Below are 23,168 nucleotides of genomic sequence, written 5' to 3' on the forward strand. Positions count from 1 at the left end.
TTCTGACCTCTGTGGGTCTTGTACAACACAGGTGCACTTAACATACATGTAGGTACAACACTCATACATATAAAATAATAAAATATTTTTAAAAAGTAATTATATCATCGTCATTATTATTTTCCAGTATTTGAGACTGAATCTAGGGCCTTGCATACACTAGGTAAGCACTCTGTTTCTAAGCTCTGAGACAGGGCTTGCTATGTAGCCCAGACAATCCTCAAATTTTCCATCCTCCTACTTCTGCTTTCCTAGCACTGGGGTTACAGGCATGCACTATCATGCCTAGTTTATGTGCTGTTGGAGACTGAAACCTGGGCTGTACATGCTAGGCAAGAGCTCTAGCAACATAGCTATATCCCCAGTCTCTCACTAGTTCACTCTTTAAATATTACTGTATGTGCATGTATACACACCTGCACATGCCATGGTGCATGTGTGGAGGTCAGAGGACAACATGAGGGAATGGGTTCTCTCCTTCTACCACGTGAGTTCTGGGGATCAAACTCAGGTTGTCAAGCTTAGTGACAAGTGCATTTATCTGTTGAACCATCTTGCCAGGCCCACCAGTTTACTTTTGAACTTCTCAGTTTGTTCTCAGTGAAGGCTGGATGAGAGGGAGAAAGCAAGATATACCAGTCATAGCAGGATTTCTTCATTTTAACACTGTTGTTATTTTGAGCTGGCTAAGCCTTTGCTGGAGGGGCTGTCCTGCATATTATAGGACATTTGGCAGGCTCTCCAGCCTCTACCCAATAGATACAGATAGCAATACAGTCATAACAAATAAACACTTGATAAACCTGTAGGAGGCAAAACTGCCCCAGTTGAGAACTACAGCATTCTAAGTAGCAGCAGGCAAGGTGAAAATCCATGCTGATTTCCTTGTCAGGGATGATTTGCTAGGCAAAGAGTTTAGTGAAGCAGAAAAGGGTGCAGAAGACTAAGACATAGCAAGGGGCAGTTATCAAGTACTGCAACTTTAGGAAAGAAACCGAAAATCATCTTCTTTATTATCCTTCCTCTACCAGAAAGCCAGAGCAATTTTAGAAGACTTCTGGTGGTAGAAATGGCCACATCCAGTTATTAGATAGATCTCTGTTTCTGTTTTGTAGTGCTGAGAATTGAACTTAGGGACTCATGCATGCTAGGCAAACCCTCTACCACTGAGCTATGTTCCCAGCTCATAGATAGGCTTCTGTCTGTTTTTATGCACTCTCTTCCCCATTTCTTATTCCTACCACTAGAAAGAGATATTTGCCAAGCCTCAGGGTCACCTAAAGGGCATTTGCCCTCAGGATTTCCCCATGCCCATTTCTCCAGTCCTACTTCAAGAATATGGGGCCATGCTGGGCATGGTGGCGTACACCTTTAATCCCAGCACTTGGGAGACAGAGGCAGGTGGATCTCTGTGAGTTCAAGGCCAGCCTTGTTTCAGGCCAGCTGGAGCTACAGGGAAACACTGTTTCATTAAAAAAAAAAAAAAAAAAAAAAGGATATGGGGCCTTTGGGCCAGCTGAGTAGGTAAAGGTACTTGCAACCAAAGCCAGAAGACATGAGTTCAGTCTCTGGGTCCCACATGGTGAAAGAACTGACTCCTCCCCTAAATTGTCTTCCATACTGTGGTACATACACACCCACATCCACAATACATAAACAAATAAAAGTATTGAACCCAGGTGTGGTGGTTCATGCCTATAATCCTAGCACTCAGGAGTCTGAGGCAGGAGGATTACCAGTTTGAGTCTAGCCTGTGCTATGTGAAGCTGTCTCAAACAAGGGGCTGCAGAGATGGCTCATTTGCTGCTCTTGAAAAGGTTCCAGCACCCAGGTGACCGCTAACAATGTCGTAACTCCAGTTCCCCGCTTCTGGTCTTCTCAGGCATTTTCTACAAGTAGTGGCACTTATAGACATACAGGCAGAACACTCATATACAAAAAATAAAAAGACGGTTGGGATTTAGCTCCGTGGTAGAGCGCTTGCCTAACAAGTGCCAGGCCCTGGGTTTTTAGTCCTCAGCTCGGGGGGGGGGGGAGACAAAATAACAAAAAGAAAATGAATTTAAAAAAAATTTGAGTGGGGCTTGTTGGCACACACCTGTAGCCCCAGCACTTGGGCGGCAGAGGTAGGCAAATCTCTGTGAGTTCAAGGCCAGCCTGGTCTACATAGTGAGTTCCAGGTCAGCTGGGGGCTACAAGGAGACCCTGTTTCAAAAAGACCACCAAAAAAAAAAAAAAAAAAAAATTGAAAGTCAGACAACAAAACACACCAGGGCTAGAGATGTAGTTCAGTTGTTAGAGTGTTTGCCTATCACCCAATTAGTCCTGGTTCAATCTCCCAGCACTACATAAACCAGGCACAGTGGTGTATGCCTATAGTCCTAGATCTTGGGAGGTAAAATCAGGAAGATCAAAAGTTCAGCTACATAGCATGCTCAAGGCCAGGCTGGGCTACATGAGATTCTGTGTCAAAGGAACAAAAACAGAGTAAGCTAGAAAGAGAGAGAGAATGAGATAATAAATGTCTGAATGACAGATATGTGGAGCACCCTGATTTGATCACTCCACTGTGTGTGTATGACGCGGGCCCATTCAGAAGGAACAGCACTGGGAAAGTCTTTTTAATACTGAAATCGTTTTTTGTTGATGTTTTGGTTTCACTTCAAACTCAGAATCCTCCTGCCTGAGTCTACCTAGCACTGGAGTTACGTGTGTACACCACTGTACCTGCAACACTAAGTAAATTCTTTTCCAGGGCAATAAGAGAACTCTGTGCCCAAGACCCCAGTCATATAGTATAACAATACCTTTGATTTCTATAGGCCAGTCTGGCCTTGAACTCACAGAGATTCGCCTGCCTTTGCCTCCAGAGCATTTCCTTTGACTTCTAATTCCTCCTCCTGAAACTAGAGAAAGCCTCTTTGTTCTCTGGACACCAAATGCCCAGATGGCCGTGGACCAAAGTGACAGCAAAGTCCTCGTGGTAAGCGGATGCAGAGATAATTTATTCACTGAAGCACTAAGAGGGTTGTAAACATGAGGGACCGTATACACTGCCTGGAGAAAAAGGGGGGGGGGTGGGCAGGAAGCACAGCAAGGGTCCTAGGAGGGTTTTAGAGAGCATTTCCCAAATTGTGTTATAATAGTGCTGCTTCATTCAAAGAGGCAACTGAATCAGGATCAGCCAAATCTCCAGCATGGAAGGAAGGCAAAGAAAAGCAGAAAGAGGGACTACACAACTTCATGGCATTGAGGGGAGGAGAAATGGTCTAGAGAGAAAGGTTAGTATCTACCCTGATGCTCAGCCAAGCCCAGGCAGCAGGCAACAGGAATGCTCTGGACTTGAGCAAGTCTTGGACCTGGGTTGACAAAGGGAGGTGGCAGTAGCATTCTTTTCTTTCCCCACCCCCATCAGCACCCACCATTCCCCAGCCTTAACTGGACTATTCACCGCCCCCAAATCACGATATGCACATTCCCTATCTGCCCTTTCTTTGCACTATTTGTTTTCTAGAAGCAGCAGACTTACCACATGGAGAGATCACAGACTAGGGTTGAATCCCAGCTCTGCTTCTTACTTGATATGGGACTCTGGTTTCTCTAAGCCCTGTTTTTCCTACATAAAAAGGAGGATAGGGCTAGTACAATGGCTCAGTGGGTAAAGGCACCTGCTATCAAGCCTGACAACCTGAGTTCAATCCCTAGAACACATGATAGAGAGACCAGCCTCTAGCAATTGTCCTTTGAGCTCTACACATGAGCTGTAACATGTGTCCACACACACACAAAATAAATGTCAGCAAACATGATGCTGCATGCCTTTAATCCCAATACTTTTGAGGCAGAGGCAGGCAGATCTCCGTGAGATCGAAGCCAGCCTGGTCTACACAGGGAGTTCCAGACCACCTGGGACTACAAGGAGACCCTGTCTCAAAAACAACAACAACAACAACAACAACAAAAATACCAGTTGGAGAGATGGCTCAGCGGTTAAGAGCACTGGCTGCTCTTGCTAAGGACCCAGTTCAGTTCCTAGCACCTATATGATAGCTAACATCTGTCTGTAACTCCAGTTCCAGAGGATCTAACACCCTCTTCTGATCTCCATGGGCACTGAATAACACAGGTACATTTAAATACATGCAGGCAAAACACTCATACACATAAAATAAAAATAAAGAAGAAAGAGATAATAAGCTAAGTATGACGGCTCTTGCTTGTAATCCCAGCACTCAGGAGGCTGAGGCAGGAGGATTGCAGCAACTGTGAGGTCAGCCTGGGCTACAAAAAGAGATCTTTTCCTCTCCAAAAAAAGCAAAAGGAGGATAATGCTGTAACTGATTTCACAAAGGTATGTGGACTAAATGAGAGCACCTAAATGCTCCTCTGTAAACATAAGGGATGCATTCCTTTCCCTCTTCTTTGCCCAGGCCAAGCCAGGCCTACCTTTTTAAAAGCCCCTTTCTTTGTGAAGCCTTCCTCAGTCATCCAGGATGAAATAAGCCTGCTTCTCTAAACCTCCAGCTTCCAGCGCTTGTGGTTCTCAGGAAAGACAACTTCTACCATAAGAGACTATCTTTTCATGATTGTGCATCCCTAATCTATAACATCACTTAGGGTCAGGTGATTATACACTTTGATATACAATCTGGGAGACTGCTGAAAAGGAAAATAGTCATTAAGTACTCTTAATGACTATGTTCCAGAAAACTAAGAGTAATCTAGGCTCTGGGACTATGGTTGTCCCCAACTTCTAAGACTCTTTTTTTCATTTAGGAAAAATATGTAACTCTCAAACACCTTCAGCCCATCCTTCTACCAGGAGAATACACAGACCAGACAGTGTCTGTTTTCTAACCATCTGAGGAAGAGTGCAGGGGAAATTCAGCTGTACTTAGCAGTATGAGAAACCTGAGCTACCAATGGAAGAAATACAATCTGAGAGCCACAGAAAATGTAAACTTTTTTTTTGAGACAGTCTCATTGTATAGTCCTGGAGATCCTTCTGCCTCTGCCTCCCAAGTGCTGAGATTAAAGGTGTATGCTACCATGCCTGGATGCTCCACACCCTCCCCCCAACACACATTTTCTTTTAAGACAGGGTCTACCTATAGTCCCAGCTGGCCTGGAACTCGCTATGGAGACCAGGACCATGCTGGTCTCCATCTTACAGAGATCCACCTGCTAGAATTCACCGTCATTGGCCTTAAACTCCTGGCAATTCTGTTGCCTCTACTTTCCAAGTGTTGGGATTACAGCCAGTAAGCTACATTAAGCTAAACTTTTTTCAGAGATGGCTTAGCACTTAAGAACACTAACTGTTCTTGCAGAAGACCTGGGTTTGAATCCCAGCACCCACATGGCAGCTAACAACTGTCTGTAACTCCAGTTCCAGGGGATCCAACGACCACTTCTGTCCTCTGTGGGCATTGAACGACACACGGGTGCACTTACATACATGCAGGCAATATATGCATACACATAAAATAAAAATAATAAAATTAAAAAACAAAAAACAACTTTTTCTTAAAAGAGAAAAGGAAGTAGGGTGTAGTGGCACACGCCTTTAATCCCAGCACTTGGGAGGAGGCAGAGGCAGGAGGATCTCCAGGGCTATACAGTGAGACTGTCTCGGAAAAAAAAAAAAAAGTTTACAACCATCTGTAGCTAACAACCACCTGTAACTTTAGTTCCATGGGATCCAATACGCTCTTCTGGCCTCCATAGGCATTGCACAAGGTGCACTTACATACATGCAGGCAAAACACTCATATGCATAAAATAAAAGATTAAAGACACACAAAAAATGAATTTTTTAAAAAAGAGAGGCCAAGAATGATGGTGCAGGCCTTTACTCCCAGCACTTCAGAGGCAGGTGGATCTCTATGAGTTCCAGGACAGCTGGGGCTACCAGGGAGACCCTGTCTCAAAAACACAAAAAACAATAATTAATAATAATAATAATTAAAAAGAAAAAGAGAAGAGGAAAAAATTACACTTATCCTCATGTTTTCTTTGTGGCCTGGATGGCGGACAGGAAGAGGGTTGAGAGTTGCAAAGTAAACCACTTGCCTTCCAAAGCAGAATGTGCTCTGATAACTACTCTCCACAAAACAGTTAACGAGGATGGGGGTTTGCACATCAGAGCAGCAGCCAGACAAACCCTCCCAGAGAAAATGGGAGTGATGCTGATAAAGGACAGTGGCCACATCTGGTTCCTGACTCATACTTGTGACTGCACACAACTCTTCATCCAAAGCCTCCTGGAACCTTTGTTCCTAGCCAAACACCTCAATATAAAAGCAGCCCCACCCTGAAGAAAGATTCCTCCCTAGAAGAATGAAAGGAATCACCAAGGATAGGAGGACATTTAAACAGGCCTGGGGCCGGAGAGATGGCTCTGCAGTTAAGAGCACTGACTGCTCTTGCAGAGGACCCAGGTTCGATTCCCAGCACCCACATGGCGGCTATGAACCATCCTTAACTCCAGTTCCAGGGGAATCTGAAGCCCTCTTCTGACCTCCGTGGCATTGCACAACATGGGTGCACTCACATACATGCAGGCAATACACTCATACACATAAAATAAAAATAATAAATAAAATATTTAAAAAAAAGAGCACTGACTGGACCTGGGCTCGATTCCCAGCACCCATATGGTGGCTAACAACCATTTGTAACTCCAGTTCCAGAGGATCCGATGACCTCTTCTGTCCTCCTTTGGGCACTGCACACAACATGGATCATTTGTAACTCCAGTTCCAGGGGATCTGACACCTTTTTCTGACATCCTCAGGTATTACATGACACAGGTATACTTACACACATGGAGACAATACACTCATACACATAAAAACAAGTTATTTAGCTGGGCATGGTGGCACACGCCTCTAATCCCAGCACTTGGGAGGCAGAGGCAGGCAGATCTCTGAGTTCGAGGCCAGCCTGGTCTACATAGCAAGTTCAGGGTCAGCTGGGGCTACAGGGAGACCCTGTCTCAAAAAAAGCCAAAAAAATAAATAAATAAAAATAAATAAAATCTAATTAAACAGACCTTCCTTTCTCCCTTCCCTTTCCCTTCTTTCCTTTGAGAGTAGGTCTCATGTAGCACAGGCTGGCCCGTAACTCACTAAGTCCAGCTAAATAGATTTCTTTTATTTTGGTCTTTTTGAGACAGGATCTCCCTGTAGCCCCAGCTGTCCTGGAATACACTAAGTAGACCAGGCTGGCCTCAAACTCACAAAGATCCACCTGTCTGACTCCCAAGTGCTGGGACTAAATGCATGTGCCACCACACTCGGCTAAATAAATTTCTTTTAAACAGAACATGCTATTGTCATTGTAGAGGAGGCTATAGAAAACTTCTCTAGTAAAAAATATGGTATCAGCAGGACTGGCTGGACTAGCAGCTGTCTCTGTCCTATGCAAAAGGCAAGCATCCATTAGTTTCCTAAGAAGTTACTGTTAAGCTACCGGAAAACATTCAAACTTAATGGCATGTCTGTCTAAATCTGGTTTCCCCTTACATAAGAGGATGTGAGGGTGATCTGGCTGCAACATCTGTCACTCCACTGATCACCAGGATTAATTTGACTGATCTGGCTAGCTAGGCAGGTATCTCTTTCCTCCCTCACTACTCCATGTGTGTCCCTCTTGAAAGCGCCTTCAAAGGGCATGACTTTCCCTAGTAGGGAAGGACTGTTCTTTAGTCAAGGCATACAAGGGTATACAAGTAGTCTGCCCCTGCTTGAATCTTCAAACAAGCTCTCTTTATACAGACAAAAAAATATTAACAGGGGGCTAGAGAGATGGTTCAGCAGTTAAGAGCACTTGTTGCTCTTCTAGAAGACCCCCAGCATCCACATGGGGCAGCTCACAACTACCTGTAACTCTAGCCCTATGGGATCTGACATCCCTTCTGGCTTCCTCAGGTACACATGGCATATACTCATAGACATATAAAAGTTGTTTTTTTTTTTTTGTTTTTTGTTTTTTTTGTCTTTTTGAAGCAGGGTCTCCCTATAGCCCCAGCTGTCCTGGAACTCACTATGTAGACCAGGCTGGCCTTGAACTCACAGAGATCTGCCTGCCTCTGCCTCCCAAGTGCTGGGACTACAGGCATGTGCCACCACACCTGGCAAAAGTTTTTTTTTAATCTTAAAAAAAAAAAAATGAACAAGATGGGCTCTGAGGAACTGGATGGAAAATAAAATATATCTTTATTTCATCTCCTTTATAAAAAAAATTATTATTTTTAATTGTGTGTGTGTGTGTGTGTGTGTGTGCGTGTGACTATAGGTAGGTGCCCATGGAAGCCAGAAGAGGGCATCAGCTCCCCCTGAAGCTGGAGTTATAGGTGGCTGTGAGTCACCCAGTGTGGGTCCTAGGAACAAAACTTGGGTCCTCTACAAGAGTAGTATGTGCTCTTAACCCCTGAGCCTCTCATTTCTTACCCTTTATGTGCTTTTATATTTTCCCTATGTGCTACTTATATAGTTAAAAGGAATGGAAATTATTGGCATCCCTCAGCATATTCTGCCATCAGCTTACCTGCTAACATTCCTAAGGTCTCATGTTCTACTTATTCCAACCCTGGTGAGGCTGTGATATTGTGATTGTATTCTAAGGCACAATATCATCTTTAGGAGCGAGCTCACAAGTTTGGAAAGGATGACCTAGTTGCTCTTTGGCAGTTCTGATTCCACATCCTCTTCTGACCTCCATGGACACATTTGTGCATGTGCACAGAAAGACACTCAAACTCATACACACCCAATAAATAAGTAGGGGCTGAAAAGATGGTTCAGCAGTTAAGAAGGTTTACTGATTTTTAGGAGGACCTATAGTTCCCAGCATCCACACTGTGTGGCTCACAACCACCTGTAACTCCAACTCCAGGGGGATGCGATGCTGCTGGTCTCCACTGGTACCTGTACTCACATATCATCACACTCAGAGACACACACAATTTAAAAATAACAGGGGCTAGAGATGGCTCAGCAGTTAAGAACACTGACTGCTCTTGCAGAAGACCCAGGTTCAAATTCCAGCACCCACATGGCAGCTAACAACTGTCCGTAACTCCAGTTCCAGGAGATCCGACGGTCTCTTCTGTCCTCCGCCAGCATTGCATGACACGGGTACACTTACCTACATGCAGACAATACACACATATACATAAAATAAAAATAATAGAGCCAGGTGTGGTGGCGCACGCCTGTAGTCCCAGCACTTGGGAGGCAGAGGCAAGTGGATCTCTGTGAGTTCAAGGCCAGTCTGGTCTACATAGTGAGTTCCAAGACAGCTGGGGCTACAGAGAGACCCTGTCTCAAAAAGACCACAAAAAAAAACCAAAAAAAAAAAAAACAAAAATAGGCCAGCTATGGTGGTACACATCTTTAATCATAGTACTCCAGAGGCACAGAGGCAGGTGGAACTCTGCAAGTTGTAGGCCAGCCTAGTCTATATAGCAAGTTCCAGGCCAGTCAGGGTTACATAGTGAGACCCTCTCTCAAAAAAAAAAAAAAGGGGGTGGGGAGGCTGGAGAGATAGCCGTGGTTGTTCTTGCAGAGGACAAGGGTTCAGTTCCAGCAACTGACTCACAACTGTCTGTAACAATTCCAAGGGATCCAACGCCCTCTTTTGGCCTCTGCAGGCATTGCATATATGTGGTGCACTTACATATATGCAGGCAAAACACTCAAAAGAAAAATCTTTACCTCAAAAGAACTCCCTGTAATGGAATAAAAATTAAACAAAAAACAAAAGCCAGGCATGGTGGTACATACTATAAACTCAGCACTTAGGAGACTGAGGCAAACAGATCATGCGTTCCAGGCTAGCCTGAGCTACAGAGCAAGACTATGTCAAAAATCAAGAGCCAGCCCATAGTGGAGGGAAACAGTAAGAACAAAGTATAATGGCACAATGAATAAAGATGCCAACCTAAAAAATAAATAAAAAGGGTCAGTGAGAAGGCTCAGCAAATATAGGTAACTAATGACCTGAGTTTGATTCCTGGGACCCATATGGTGGGAAGAGAGACAACTGCAAGTTTCCTCTCTCTCCACCTGCCCCACAAAATAAATTAATTAATTAAATAGGGGCTGGAGAGATTGCCCAGAAGTTAAGCACACTTGCTGCTCTTCCAGAGGACTGGTGTTCAGTTCCCAGTACCTATGTCAGGCAGCTTACAACTGCCTGTAACTTTAGCTCTGGGGGATCCCATGTTCTTTTCTGGCCTCCTTGGGCACTTGCACTCAAATGTACATACCCACACACAAACAGATAATTAAAAATAAAATGAAATGAGCAATGAGCCGAGCATGGTGGTGCACGCCTTTAATCCCAGCACTCAGGAGACAGAGGCAGGCGGATGTCTGTGAGTTCGAGGCCAGCCTGGTCTACATAGTGAGTTTGAGGACAGCTGGGGCTACAGGGAGACCCTGTCTCAAAAAAAGACCCAAAACAAAACAAAACAAAACAAAAAAACAACAGAAATGGGCTGGATATGGTGACTCATGCCTTTAATCCCAGGATGTGAGAGGCAGAGGCAGGCAGATCTCTGAGATCAAGGCCTGGTCTGCATAGGAAGTTTCAAGCCAGCTGGGGCTACAGGGAGCCCCTGTCTCAATCCCCCCCTCAATTAATTAATTTAATTAAATGATAGAAAGGATGGGCATAGTAGTGGATTCCTATAATCCTAACACTTGGGAAGTAGAGGCAGGAGGTTAAGAAGTTCAAGGTAAGCCTTGGCTACATAGGGAATTTGAGGTGAGCCTGGATACATAGTGAGTTCCACATCAGCCTGAGCTACAGTGTAAGACCCTATCTCAAAAACAACCAAAAAACAAACAAACAAACAAACAAACAACAGGGAAAAAAGTAACCAGAGAAATGGTTTCATATTGTCCTACGCATTAAAATAACTTCCCCAAAATATGATGGGTTTTTTTCCAAGGGGCATAGGGGAATGTGAGACAGTCTCACCATGTAGTTCAGGCTGCCCTTGAGCTCCTGATCTTTTTGCCTCAACCTACCAAGTACTGAGATTAGAGGTATGCAGCACCACACCCAGTCAAATGTTTTTCAGTAAGAAAACTTTAGTGTAGCTATCAAAATTGAACCTCACCCCAAATTCAATCTGAGAATATTCATTTATCCCAGAAGCTGAGGTGACTTTTAGGATTTGTAAAAGATCAAATCTATTGTCCAGAGGAATTTTAAGTTTTGTTCTATTTTTGTGTCCCGTCCCCCCCAGTTACCACTGTGCAGCTCAACTCAGAGCTGCTGTAAACCGGTGAACATTCTGCCTCCTCCTCCCAAGTGCAGGGATTACAAGCATGTGGCCACCACACCCAATTAAGTTATTTTAGAGGGCAGCCATCTAGGTTTCTTTGGGGACAGTGAAACTCACAGTGGGGGGCCAGGTGATCTCCAGGAGCTCCTAACTAGAATCAAGATAAAGCTGCTTGGCCTGTCACCACAGCTTGGGTGAGTCCACCAGGCTCAGAAAGCACCAGAAATAAGCTACAAAGTATTCATTCTGGTTTTGATTCCAAACACACTTGGTGCTTATCCCTTGCCAAGGAGGGGGTTATCTTTATGTAATTTGTGTGTGCCTTAAGGCTATGGGAGAACACTGGCGGCAAAGGAATGTAGGTTGTAGGTCAACAGATATGCCTGATGTATTATTATTCTGTATGCTTGGCTTAAAAACAGAGATTTAAATAACACCGTGACCACCTCTAATATCTAGAAAAAGACAAACGGCCATTCAAAGGAAATAAAGCGGTGCGCCCGAGTTCCCTCTACATCCCCGAGGTTCACCTGGAAGCCAGTGGGCTAAAGCCCGGAGAAAACTGGAAAAGGGGCGGGGAGAGAGGAATAAACACACCCGCGGGGTGAGGCTGGCGGCCGCGGACCTCGGGTCTATTCGGGGAACTGACCCAGGCGACAGAAACCAGACTCAAAGCAGGGTACACACTTCTCTGGGAGACGTAACGGCATCGCCCCGCTCATAGGCTAGGGATTTGGTCCTCACGCCCCAACCCTGCTCGGACCCCAGGTTCCCCGCTCCCACCTCGGCGGTCACTCCTACGGACCGTTCGGGTTCTCCAGATCCCGAATCTTCGTCCTTCCCCGACCCCAAGCTGCATTCCTTTCGGTCACACTCCGGGACCCGTTACCTGCAGCGTGGCTCGACAATCCTGCAGGTAGTCCTCCATGGTGATGCTCAAGGTGTGCCGTCACCACCGGACTAGGAGAGGATACCCGTCTGAATGCACCCCGCCCCGGACTTGGGGGTTAGAGGCGAGAATCAGAGGGCGGGACTCGAACCCGCCACACAAGGGTTCAGCCTCCCACCCCCACCCCCAGGAGGAAGTGCGTAATCCCGAGCTCCCGGATGTCGACGTTACCCTACCCCCCCTCCCCCAGAGGCGGAAGCGGAGTTCTTCCCCCAGAGACTCATGGGAGGTCAAGGAGATGTCGCAGTGCCTCCTGGGAACCGTAGTCCAGACGCTCCGAAATGTCCCCCAACTACTCAGTGCAATTTTCTGAGGGCTATGACATACAAATTGTGTATGTGTCACAGTAAGCGCCTTTATGGCATCTGAACTTGCTCCACTAGATAGGGTCAAGTATATCATCTTTATATATACCGAGCATCTTGTTGACATTAAATTAAATTAATCAATTCTTTGAGGCAGGGACTTGCTATGTAGCCCAAGCCAGTCTCGAACTCCTTATCTTTCTTCTCAGCTTCCTGAATGCTGGAATTACAGGCCCGGCTTTGTTGACATTTTAAATTACAACATAGCTCTACATCTTATTAAAACAGCTTTCCCTCTTTAAAAAAAAATTCTCCCCTTTACCAAACAAATCTCTTGCCACCAGTGTTGTATGTGTCCATGCTAGGAAAACATTAGCATAATCTTTGACCTCTCTTCTTTACTAAAAATACCTTCAGTATCCCCAACTCTCCTGCTTCTTTACAACTCTGTGGCCTCTTTTTTTCCTACAGCCTTGGCAAATATCTCATTCCATTCTTGGACTCTTGTAATCCTGACTTTTTGCCTCCTGAGTCTCTAGTTGGTCCAACCGCGCTTTCATCTGTCAGAGTTGCTTGAAGTCTTGTCCTGTAACAATAGAGTTTGCAGGAGCCTTCAGAATGTAAAGCTAGGTTCCAACTTCCCTCAACTGCCATTTTCCTGATCTAGGGTACATGGCTGAAGGGAAAAAAGATATCCCTTCATGTCACATGTTCCCTCGGTTATTAATCCCCATTTTTTTCCTGCTTCCCAAGGCAGAAGGTGAGAGGAAGTGACTTAATGTGAGGCCTGTGGTGAAAATGAACCAAGGCCTAGGAGGGCTGGATCTCCTCGGCTCAGGAGGTTCCCGGCTTACTGGGATCTGAGCCTGGGGCTCCATTCACACCCAATTTCATTTCTAGCCTTAAAAAAAAAAAAAAAAAAAAAAGGATTCTCTTGCAACTTAAAACAAAACAAAACAAAACAAAACAGAGGGAGGAAAGGAGGGCTTGGAAACAGAAGCAGGATTTTTCCCATATTAAATGAGTAAATATGCAAATACAGTGCTCTTTCACCCTGCTTCTGTGGATCCAGAGCAGAAGATCCCCCGCATCGAGAGAGCCAACTCGGGGCTGCTGTCCAGCCTTCTCCTCCCCACCCGGCAAAGGGCACTTGCTCTTCCCTGTTCTCACCAGAGAGGCACAAGCGCTCCCGAGCTTCGAGCCGCAGGCGGAGGGAAGAGAAAGGGTCTGTTGTTTTTCTCGCCTTGTTTCTCTCTCCCTTTCTGCTGCTGACCAGGTCAGAGAGCCCAGATGGAAATCCATTGCTGAGCAGGCCCTTCCTCCTCCAGGGAGCCTGTCTTTGGCTAATTTTTCTTTGTCCCGACGGAGGGGAAAAAGAGAGAGAGAGAAGGAAGAAAAAAAAAAAGAAAAACCACAAACTTCCTTTGAAAACCAGTTTGTAGGCAGGGCCTGGAGCGCCCGCCGGAGACTTGGTCTCTCGGGGATCCTGAAGACCCGAGGACCTGGGGGAGCGCGGGGGCTGCGCCCTGCCTGCGCTCACCCTCCTGCGCTGCCCCGGGTTCTGGGCGGGAGTCCGGAAGTGACCAGACCCAGGCTGGACGCTGTGCTAGTAGCCTCGTGTCAACTTGTGTAAGCTGCGGGGTTGACAGCTGAGAGGCAGCTGGCACTGGCGGCGCCCCTCCACGTCCCCTGTAACCGCCGTCGAACTGCCAGCATTGAGCCCTCTTTCCCAGTCCTGGAACCGCATCCACCTCTTTAAGGTAAAACTTTGTTTTGGAACTATCTTCTTCAGCTCTTCTGCTTTCCCTCTCCTTCTGGGTGGAGTTGACACCTGATGTCCTCTCCATCTGTGGTCTCTCTATCTGGGTCGCTTAGAGGATAGAAGGTTTGAGGAGCACGTGGAAGAGATGCTGCTTGATTCCTTGATTACCTTCGTATATTCAAACCCTCGCCCTCTTCTCCGGAGAAAGCAGTTAGCACCCTGTGTGGCGTTTGGCCTTATTCTAGAGGGAATCTCAAACCATTGTTTCCATTAAGGTTTGGGTTCACCTGGGAAGGAGATTGGCGTGGGAGAGCTAGGGACTTGAAGGGAGATGAAGGTCGTAGAGGGTGGGAGATGTGTTCTTGAAGCTCCATAATACCTATTTAATTTCCTGCTTCCACTCTGGGACTAGTTGCCACCACTAGCTAGGGCTGTTTTAACTCCCTTACCTGCCACCATTGGTAATGCCATCTGGAAAAGAAATGTAGGATTTGAACTGAGGAAAGAGGGCAAGAATGAAACCCTGATTTGTTTGGGTACCCTCCCCATCATTCTTTCCTCTTCTGGAATAAACCATGCCCTTCCCACCGGGAATGAGCCATCCAAGGTGGACCCTCCATTGCACTTCCTCCCCTGCCTAGGAAGTAGCCCAGTTTCAGCTCTGCCCAATTTTTCAGAGACCCCGCTGCCTCCTGGGTAGGGCGCCTGTTTTCTTTGGTTGGCTAGCTTCCCAACCCCCACTTAATTATTGATCATTTCTAGCACTGGGCAGAAAATGAGCCATGCTTTTCTTTAAGCTTTTTAAATTTTTTTCAGGCTTGGGCTCTGCTTCAAGGTTCACCCCAAGTGCCATGGGAGAGGAGAAGTGGAAAGAGAGAGAAAAAAATGTGTAAGACCTGCAGGTAATTTTTGCTACTCTGATTCTAAATTAACAACATGTAAATTAAATGCAGTTAGCCTAAATTATATTTGAATCAGGAGGATGATCAATTTGGGTGACTTATTTTATTTCAGTAACTTTGTTTCTCTGGAGCCCAGGCAGATCTTGATTTCCAGGTCCTCCTGCCTCATGTCACCTGAGTAAATGGGATTGCTGACCTGAGCCACCCACTAGACGTAGCTAATAATGTTCCTCTTGTCTCAGGCCTTTTCCCAGCCCCCAGTTCTTGAAGATTTACAAGAAAAAAGCAAGTAAGGAGGGATCACCACAAAAACAAGATTTCAGACCAAGTGTGACAGCACACACTTAAAATCCTCACACTTGTAAAACTGAGGTAAGAAGTTTGAGGCCAGCCTGGGCTGCATAGTGAGTACAAAGCTAGCCTGGGCTACATAATGATACTGTCTCAAAAGTTGAAAAAAAAGAGGCCATGTATGGTGACACACACCTTTAATTCCAGCACTTGGGAGGCAGAAGCAGGCAGATCTCTGTGAGTTCGAGGCCAGCCTGGTTTAAATAGTGAGTTCTAGGCCAGCTGGGGCTGCAGGGAGACCCTGTCTCAAAATTCAAAAAAGAAAAACGTTAGAAAAAGATTCCTAATTGGTTTACCTTATCCCATTTTTTTCTTTCTCAGTGATGGGGTTCGAACCTAGTCCCTTGCAGATGTTAGGCAAGTGCCCTACTGCTGAGCCAGGACTTTCCCCAATTTTTTAGCCTCACTAAAGAACAGGGAGGGGAGTAGGAGATTGAAGGGAGATGGTTTCCAGAGGTAGGGATTGTGGCTTTGTAACACTCATACTGATTAAATGGCTGATAGACAGCAAGTTAAACAAGTCCAGCATTCACATTTAAAATTATCTAGATGAGTCAGGCCTGATGACTCACACCTTTAATCCCAGCACTTGGGAGGCAGAGGTAGAGGCAGGGGTATCTCTGTGAGTTCAAGGTTAGCCTGGTCTACATAGAGAGTTCCAGGCCAGCTGTGGCTACAGGGAGACCCTGTCTACAAAATAAATAAATAAATAAATAAATAGGGGCTGGAGGGATGGCTCAGCAGTTAAGAACACTGGTTGCTCTTGCAGAAAACCTGGGTTTGAATCCCAGCACCTACATGGCAGCTAACAACTCTATCCGTAACTCCAGTTCCAGGGGATCTGACAGCCTCTTCTGACTTCCTCAGGCATTGCACGACACAGGTGCACTTACCTACATGCAGGTAATATATGCATACACATAAAATAGAAATAATAATAAAATTGAAAAAAATAAATAAAATAAATGAATAAGTAAATAAACAAAAATATAGATGAGAGTCATAAAGAGCATATGTGCTAGAGGGTGAATTTTTTTCCCCACTACTGAGTGTCAAATACAGCACATTGCACATACTCAGCAAGTCTCTATGTCACTGAGCCTACACCATCAGCTCTTTTTCAAATTTTATTTTAGACAGGGTCTCACTAAGAGCCTCCTGCCTCAGCCTCCTGAGTAGTTGAAATTAAAGATCTTCACCACCATACACAGCTAGTGGAAATATTTTTAATGTAAATCAATTATCAGTAGTTTCCTATTCCCTATAAATAGTGAACAAAAGAATGTCTCTGGGTTTACTCACCACTGGGAAAGAACAATGCCAGCTGCCAAGAGCAACTTACTGAAAGAATTTGTGGAGAGTGCTTTTTGTACCTCATGTCTGAAGTTACCAGAAGTTCAGTCTGTACACTGGGGGACCCTAAAAAGCCAGGTTTGGCTACTGTCCTCAGTAAGCCAGTTAAAAGAGCTAAATTAAGCTGGGCATGGTGGCACACTCATTTAATCCCAGCACTTGGGAGGCAGAGGTAGGTGGAGCTCTGTGAGTTCAAGGCCAGCCTGGTTAACATAAGATGTTCAGGGCAGCCAGGAGGACTGCATAGTGAGCCCTGTTTTGTTTTGTTTTAAATAAAAAGAGGGACTAGAGAGATGGCTCAGTGGTTACTTGCAGAGAACTTGGGTTTGAATCCCAGCACCCAGCGACTAACAACCATCCATAACTCCAGTTCCAGGGGATCTGGTGTCCTCTTCTGACCTCCTCAGGCATGGGTGCACTTACATAGAAATAAAAATAACCAATTTTTTTTTTTTTTGAGTCAGGGTCTCCCTGTAGCCCCTACTGGGCTGAAACTCACAGAGATCTGCCTGCCTCTGCCTCTCAAGTGCTAGAATTAAAAGCATGCCCCACCATGCCCAGCCTTAAATTAAATATATATATATTTAAATATATTTTATTATTTTTATTTTATGTGTATGAGTGTTATGCCTGCATGTAGGTAAGTGCACCCGTGTTGTGCAATGCCCGTGGAGGACAGAAGAGGCTGTTGGATCCCCTGGAACTGGAGTTATGGATAGTTGTTAGCTGCTATGTGGGTGCTGGGATTCAAACCTGGGTCTTCTGCAAGAACAGTCAGTGTTCTTAACCGCTGAGCCATCTCTCCAGCCCTAAAATATTTTTTTTAAATAAAATATTTTTAAAGAAAAGAAAGAAAATGTGTACATTAATATTGGGTGGGCGGGGCTAGAGAGCTAACTTAGCAGTTAAGAGCACTGGCTGCTCTTGCAGAGGACCCAAGTTCAGTTCCAACACTGACATGGCAGTTCATAATTATCTACAGCTTCAGTTCCAGAGGCCCTGACACCCTTTTCTGGCCTCTGTGAGCACCAGGCACACATGTAGTGTACATGTTTATATGCAGACAAAACATTCATATACGTAAAATAAAAACAAATCTTTTTTTTAATTGTATTTATTTTTATTTTATGTGTATGAGTGTTGCCTGCATGTATATAAGTGTTGTGCAATGTCTGAGAAGGTCAGAAGAGGGCACTGGATTCCCTGGAATTGCTGATGGTTGTTAGCTGTGGTGTGGGTGCTAGAAACTGAACCTGGGTCCTCTGCAAGAGCAGAAAGTGCTTTTAAAGGCTGAGCGAATTCTCTAGCCTCATAAATCTTTTTTAAAAAGAGCTGGGTTAATAAATAAAAGCAGGGGTTAATGAAATGGCTCCGTTGGTAAAGGTTCTTGCTGACAATCATGATAACCTGAGTTTAATTTCCAAAATTTTCCTCTGCATGCACACACATACAATAAATAAATAAATTTAATAAAAAATTTAAATAGTAACAGTAAAATTTAAATAATAGTAAGAACTAGAAAAAGGAGATTTATTTAGTGTAGCCACATTAGAAAGAGAGACAAAGAGACCCCTGCCCCGCTACGCCTGACATGAGGTTTAGGGATCCAGAGTTATGCTTAGGTAAGCAGTCTAGGTCAAGGTGTGGTCCTGCCTATCACTGATCCTACCGATCCATCTTTGTCTCCGTTTTGGTCTCATCCTGCAAGGTGGTCTGGCAAGTTGTTAGAACCCTGTGAAATCTCTTCCTGGAGCCAAGTCCCTCTGCAGCTGGCTTCAGGCTTCAGTGTTTTTCTTCTCCCAGCATGAGATTTCTAGGGAAATTTCAATTCCTTGGGGTCCATTGTTTCAAGAGTCTAAAAAGGGAGGGGCATTAAGTGTCTTTTTAGAATGTTCTCAATCCTTCCAGGTATGCCAGATTACAAAATTACTTACAAACACAGGTCCCTGTGAACAGGAAGCCCCTCCCTACCTTTTTGCTGTGGTTTTAGGATTGTGTAAAGTTCAGCCAAGTCCTTTGAAACCTTTGTGTGGTTGGATCTGGCCTGTAATAACACTAGGGAAGCTGAGGCAGGAGAATTACCCAGAGTTCTAGGCCAGCCTAGGCTACACAGTGAGTTCCAGACCAGCCTAGCTAGGCTACAATGTGAGACTCTGTCTCAACATTAAGTCAAAATAGTCCTTTGAGAAGAAGGATGTTCCCTTTCTCAACAGCTCAGCACAAAATTTAGGAGCATGGTGCTATCTCTATACATCTCTACCCCCAAAATTATGTGCTCCTTTGGGTGAGCAGGAAGAAGGCATCTCTAAGAACACAAGCAACCTATGTGCTCAGAATGTTCTGGAAGGGGCAGGGTTTGGTGATTGTTATGGTGTTGGTAACTGACAAGATGCCTTTAACAAAGCAAGCTAAATATTATCATATTAATAACCATTAGGATGGTTTGTTTAGGTTTATTGGTTTGCTCGTTTCAGTGCTGGGGATCGGATCAAACCCAGAGTTTCATACATACATGGCAAGGTCTATACCACTGAGGTACATCCAGCGTACTTTAGGATAGTTTTAATATTTTCTCTCCAGACCCTTCTCTCTTTCTCTGGTGTACTCTCCCTTTCTCTCTGTCTTTTCTTTTCTTTTTTTTTTTTTTTTTTTTTTTTTTTGTTTTTTTTTGACAGGGTAACAGGGTCTCCCTGTATCCCCTGCTGGCCTGGAACTCACAGAGATCCACCTGCCTGTGTCTCCCAAGTGCTGGGATTAAAGGCATTTGCGGCCACACCCACCCTCTTTTTTCTTTATTCTTTTTCATTGTTTGTTTCAGGGAAGCTGCCTTTACCCTGTGTCTTCAATCCCACCAGAGTCATTCCTCAAGCCTGGAAACCCAAATCCTGTTGGTCCCATCTGGTCACAGCAAGTTAGAAGTGGAATGAGCCCAGCGTGAGCAGTTCTGTTTACACAAGGTGAGAAAGGCTGTACTAGGCAGAGCAGAGGTGACCCTGTGGATGCGGTCAGCCTTCCCTTCTGAATTTGCTTCTGAGCCTTTTCTGGGTCCCTTTGCTTCCCAGCTCAATGATCTCACTGGCCAGGTCTCTCTTTTGTAGATCACTACTCCCCTAGGCAATTATCTGAGGTCAAGAAACACTTTCATTCCCTCAGGTGACTCTTCCCACTATGGAACAACCTCAGCCTGAGCTTCCAGCCCCTGATAAGGTCAATAATGCAGAAACTGTCACATCTGAAAACTATGAGGTCCTGTCTGGACCAAAAGAAAACCCTCAGGACAAGAATGGTGATGGTGGAGATGCTGGTATGGCTGCTGGAGAACAGGAGCCAGGAGACCAAGCTTTGCTGGCAGCCCAGGATGGGGAAAATCTTGAGTGCCCGCCTCCTGAAGCTAGCTCCAGTCTACCTGGGCCAGCCTGTGGGACATCGCCTGAGGTAGAGACAATAGGGGCATGCTCGAAGCCTCAGGAGCTTCCCCAGTCCCCTAGGACCCGACAGCTTGAGCTAGATTTCTACTGTGTAAAGTGGATCCCCTGGAAGGGAGAACGGACCCCCATCATCACTCAGAGCACCAATGGCCCCTGCCCTCTCCTTGCCATCATGAACATCTTGTTTCTTCAGTGGAAGGTGAGAGAGACAGCAGGTGGGGACTAAGAACATCCTAGGGAGTGTTGTCTGACCTACCCAATTATTCTGATTTTCTCAAGCCCATCAAAAATTTCCAGATGGTTCTTTGACCCCTGTCTCCCCTACCCTCTAGCACTGGGAATGCTTGGTGGAAGTATTTTCTACTCATTCCCTTGCCCCAACTTTAAGCTTTTTCTTCTCACCCTGCCTGTCCACTGAATCCTCCCTGTCTCTCTCTCTCTCTCTTTCTCTCTCTTGTTTCTTGTTTCTGTCTTGTTTGTGTGTTTGTCTTGAGACAGGGTCTCTTTATGTAGCTCTGACTGGCCTGGAAATTAGAGATTCTCCTACTTCTGCCTCCCAAGTGCTGGGATTAAAAAGATGTGTACCACCACACCTGGCTGTTTTATTTGCTTTAAAAAAAAAAAAAAAAAAAAGGCCATGTGGGGGGGCACAGGCCTTTAATCCCAGCACGTGGGAGGCAGAGGTAGGCAGATCTTTGTGAGTTTGAGGCCAGCCTGGTCTATATAGTGAGTTCCAGGACAGCTCGGGCTACAAGGAGACCCTGTCTCAAAAAGACAAAAAAAAGAATTTATTTTTTATTTTATGTGTATGAATGTTTTGCCTACATGTATGTATGTATACCATATGTCTGGTGCTTATGGAGGCCAGAAGAGAGAGTTGGATCCTCTAGAACTGGAGTTACAGGCAATTGTGAGCCACCATGTAGGTGCTGAGAACTGAACTTGGATCCTCTACAAGAGCAGCAAGTACTCTTAAACATTGAACCGTTGCTCCAGCCCCGCTTTTTTGTGTTTTTGGAGACAAGATCTTACACTGTAGCTCAGGCTGACCTGGAACTAACTAGGTAGCCTAGGCTACCCTCACTCTTCCTGCTTCTGTCTTCTGAGTGCTGGTATTGCATGAGCCACCATGCTGGCTTGGACCTCCTCTTTGTGGGTTCCTCCTGCATTATTGGGAGGGAAAGTGCACTCACAATCACCTTTCCTACCTTCAGGTGAAGTTGTCCCCTCAGAAGGAAGTTATTACATCAGATGAGCTCATGACACATCTTGGTGAGTGACTTGACTTTGAAGAGGAATTCCCAAATCCAGACTCATGAGGGAAGCCCCAATTTGGAACTCTGATATGGCACTGAGGGTAAGGAAGGTCAGTGATTTGTCTGTAAAGCTGGAGAGTGAAAAGCAGAGATCAAGGTAACAGGAGTCCTGGGTTATAATACCAATCCTACCTTTAAAACCCCTGGAACAACCTTAGTGTTGGGGATCAAAGAGGGCCTTGAGCATGCAAGACAAGCACTATGCCACTGAGCTACAGCCCCAGCCATGGCCCTTAGCTTTTTTGGGTGGGGCTTTCACCTTTAAGCCTGTTTCTTCTGAGAAATGAAGATTCCAGATTAGACTGGAAATCTGTGGTCCTGTGGCATTAGCCCCATTCCCCAGGACAGAAGGAATCTGAGCTTTTCGAACAAGTGGTGGGATAGGCTGATAAGTGATCCTGTCTTCTAGGAAACTGTCTCCTGTCCATCAAGCCACAGGAGAAGTCTGAAGGCCTTCAACTTAATTTTCAGCAGGTAAGGCATGAGGTCTGTGGACACAAGGGTGCAGGTTTGCAAGCAGACACTGGACTTATTTAGAAGTTTTGGTGAAGGTTTCCTGATCCATGATTTCCTTCTCAGGGGGACAATCACATCTCTCTTTGTCCTGAAAGATACGTTCATTTGTATAAGATAAAGTTGAGGCACGAGGGGGATGAATGGCTTGCAAGAGTCAGGGAAGAAAAACAATAGAATGAATGTTTTATTTCTGGTGGAGGCAGTGAAGAGTGGGAGAGAAGGCTAGACCAGTCATCATTTTCTTTTCTTCCACCAGAATGTAGATGACGCAATGACAGTGTTACCTAAGCTGGCCACAGGTCTGGATGTCAATGTGCGATTCACCAGTGTCTCTGACTTTGAGTACACACCCGAATGCAGCGTCTTTGACCTGCTGGGCATACCTCTGTACCATGGCTGGCTTGTTGACCCACAGGTGAGGAGGGCAGGAGGCCTTGGTGAGACTCAGCCAGCTCAAGCTGACGTGATTAAGGCCAAATTTTGTGGGGTGAGGTCTAGGAAGGTAGAAGTTTGATTGGTTTGGGAGGGGGATAGGATTTGGAGACTGGATTGATACAGAATTCCTTGAACTTTAGTATTTTATTTTAGGACTGGAGTAGCAGTCCATTGTAAGAACATCACACACTAGATCAGTTCTTAAGACATCAAACGTTCAGGAATCTTTGAACATAGAATTGTAGGCCTGTGGGCTTGGCTCATTTCCTTCCTTAGGAAAAACATCAATTTATTTTCGTCCTACCTCTCCTACTCCCCATGTAGAGTCCTGAGGCTGTGAGTGCAGTTGGGAAACTGAGTTACAACCAGCTGGTAGAGAAGATCATCACTTGCAAACACTCCAGTGACCCCAACCTCGTAACAGAAGGTGATTCCCTCCTTCCTTGTGGATCTTATATGAATGGAAGAGTAGCTGATTAGCCTCTGTTATTATTAGATATATATGACCTCCACAGGTTTTGCATGACACGAGTGGATATATATATATATATA

At 45.2% G+C, this 23,168-nt stretch overlaps 2 protein-coding genes across 11 annotated transcripts in view; one reads left to right on the plus strand and one right to left on the minus strand.

The window, feature by feature from the left end:
- Prune1 (prune exopolyphosphatase 1) overlaps nucleotides 1-13,861 on the minus strand; it is a 31,541-nt gene extending 17,680 nt beyond the window's left edge. Inside the window, exons 1-3 of one of the 7 annotated variants that reach the window (XM_029561188.1) lie at nucleotides 13,724-13,861; nucleotides 12,965-13,139; nucleotides 3,530-3,616 (exon numbers count right to left, since the gene is read on the minus strand). Coding sequence is in view for 3 of the 7 variants with exons in the window: in XM_029561187.1 (XP_029417047.1) it covers nucleotides 12,105-12,158 (54 nt within the window). In the remaining 4 variants the exon portion in view is untranslated. The other 6 variants (XM_029561189.1, XM_029561190.1, XM_008828260.3 and 3 more) reach the window with 6 other exon arrangements.
- The window catches only part of Mindy1 (MINDY lysine 48 deubiquitinase 1), a 13,292-nt gene continuing 3,876 nt past the window's right edge, over nucleotides 13,753-23,168 (plus strand). Inside the window, exons 1-9 of one of the 4 annotated variants that reach the window (XM_008828261.3) lie at nucleotides 13,753-14,313; nucleotides 15,132-15,217; nucleotides 15,460-15,589; nucleotides 19,740-19,878; nucleotides 20,075-20,548; nucleotides 21,564-21,621; nucleotides 22,075-22,139; nucleotides 22,438-22,596; nucleotides 22,941-23,043. In XM_008828261.3, the coding sequence (XP_008826483.1) occupies nucleotides 20,090-20,548; nucleotides 21,564-21,621; nucleotides 22,075-22,139; nucleotides 22,438-22,596; nucleotides 22,941-23,043 (844 nt within the window). In that variant the 5' untranslated portion in view covers nucleotides 13,753-14,313; nucleotides 15,132-15,217; nucleotides 15,460-15,589; nucleotides 19,740-19,878; nucleotides 20,075-20,089. Of the gene's footprint in view, nucleotides 14,314-15,131; nucleotides 15,218-15,459; nucleotides 15,590-16,421; nucleotides 16,472-19,739; nucleotides 19,879-20,074; nucleotides 20,549-21,563; nucleotides 21,622-22,074; nucleotides 22,140-22,437; nucleotides 22,597-22,940; nucleotides 23,044-23,168 lie in introns of those variants that run through there. The other 3 variants (XM_008828262.3, XM_008828264.3, XM_008828263.3) reach the window with 3 other exon arrangements.

The sequence above is a fragment of the Nannospalax galili genome, unplaced genomic scaffold (genome assembly GCF_000622305.1).
Source record: "Nannospalax galili isolate Female #2095 unplaced genomic scaffold, S.galili_v1.0 scaffold752, whole genome shotgun sequence".
Classification (NCBI taxonomy): domain Eukaryota; kingdom Metazoa; phylum Chordata; class Mammalia; order Rodentia; family Spalacidae; genus Nannospalax; species Nannospalax galili.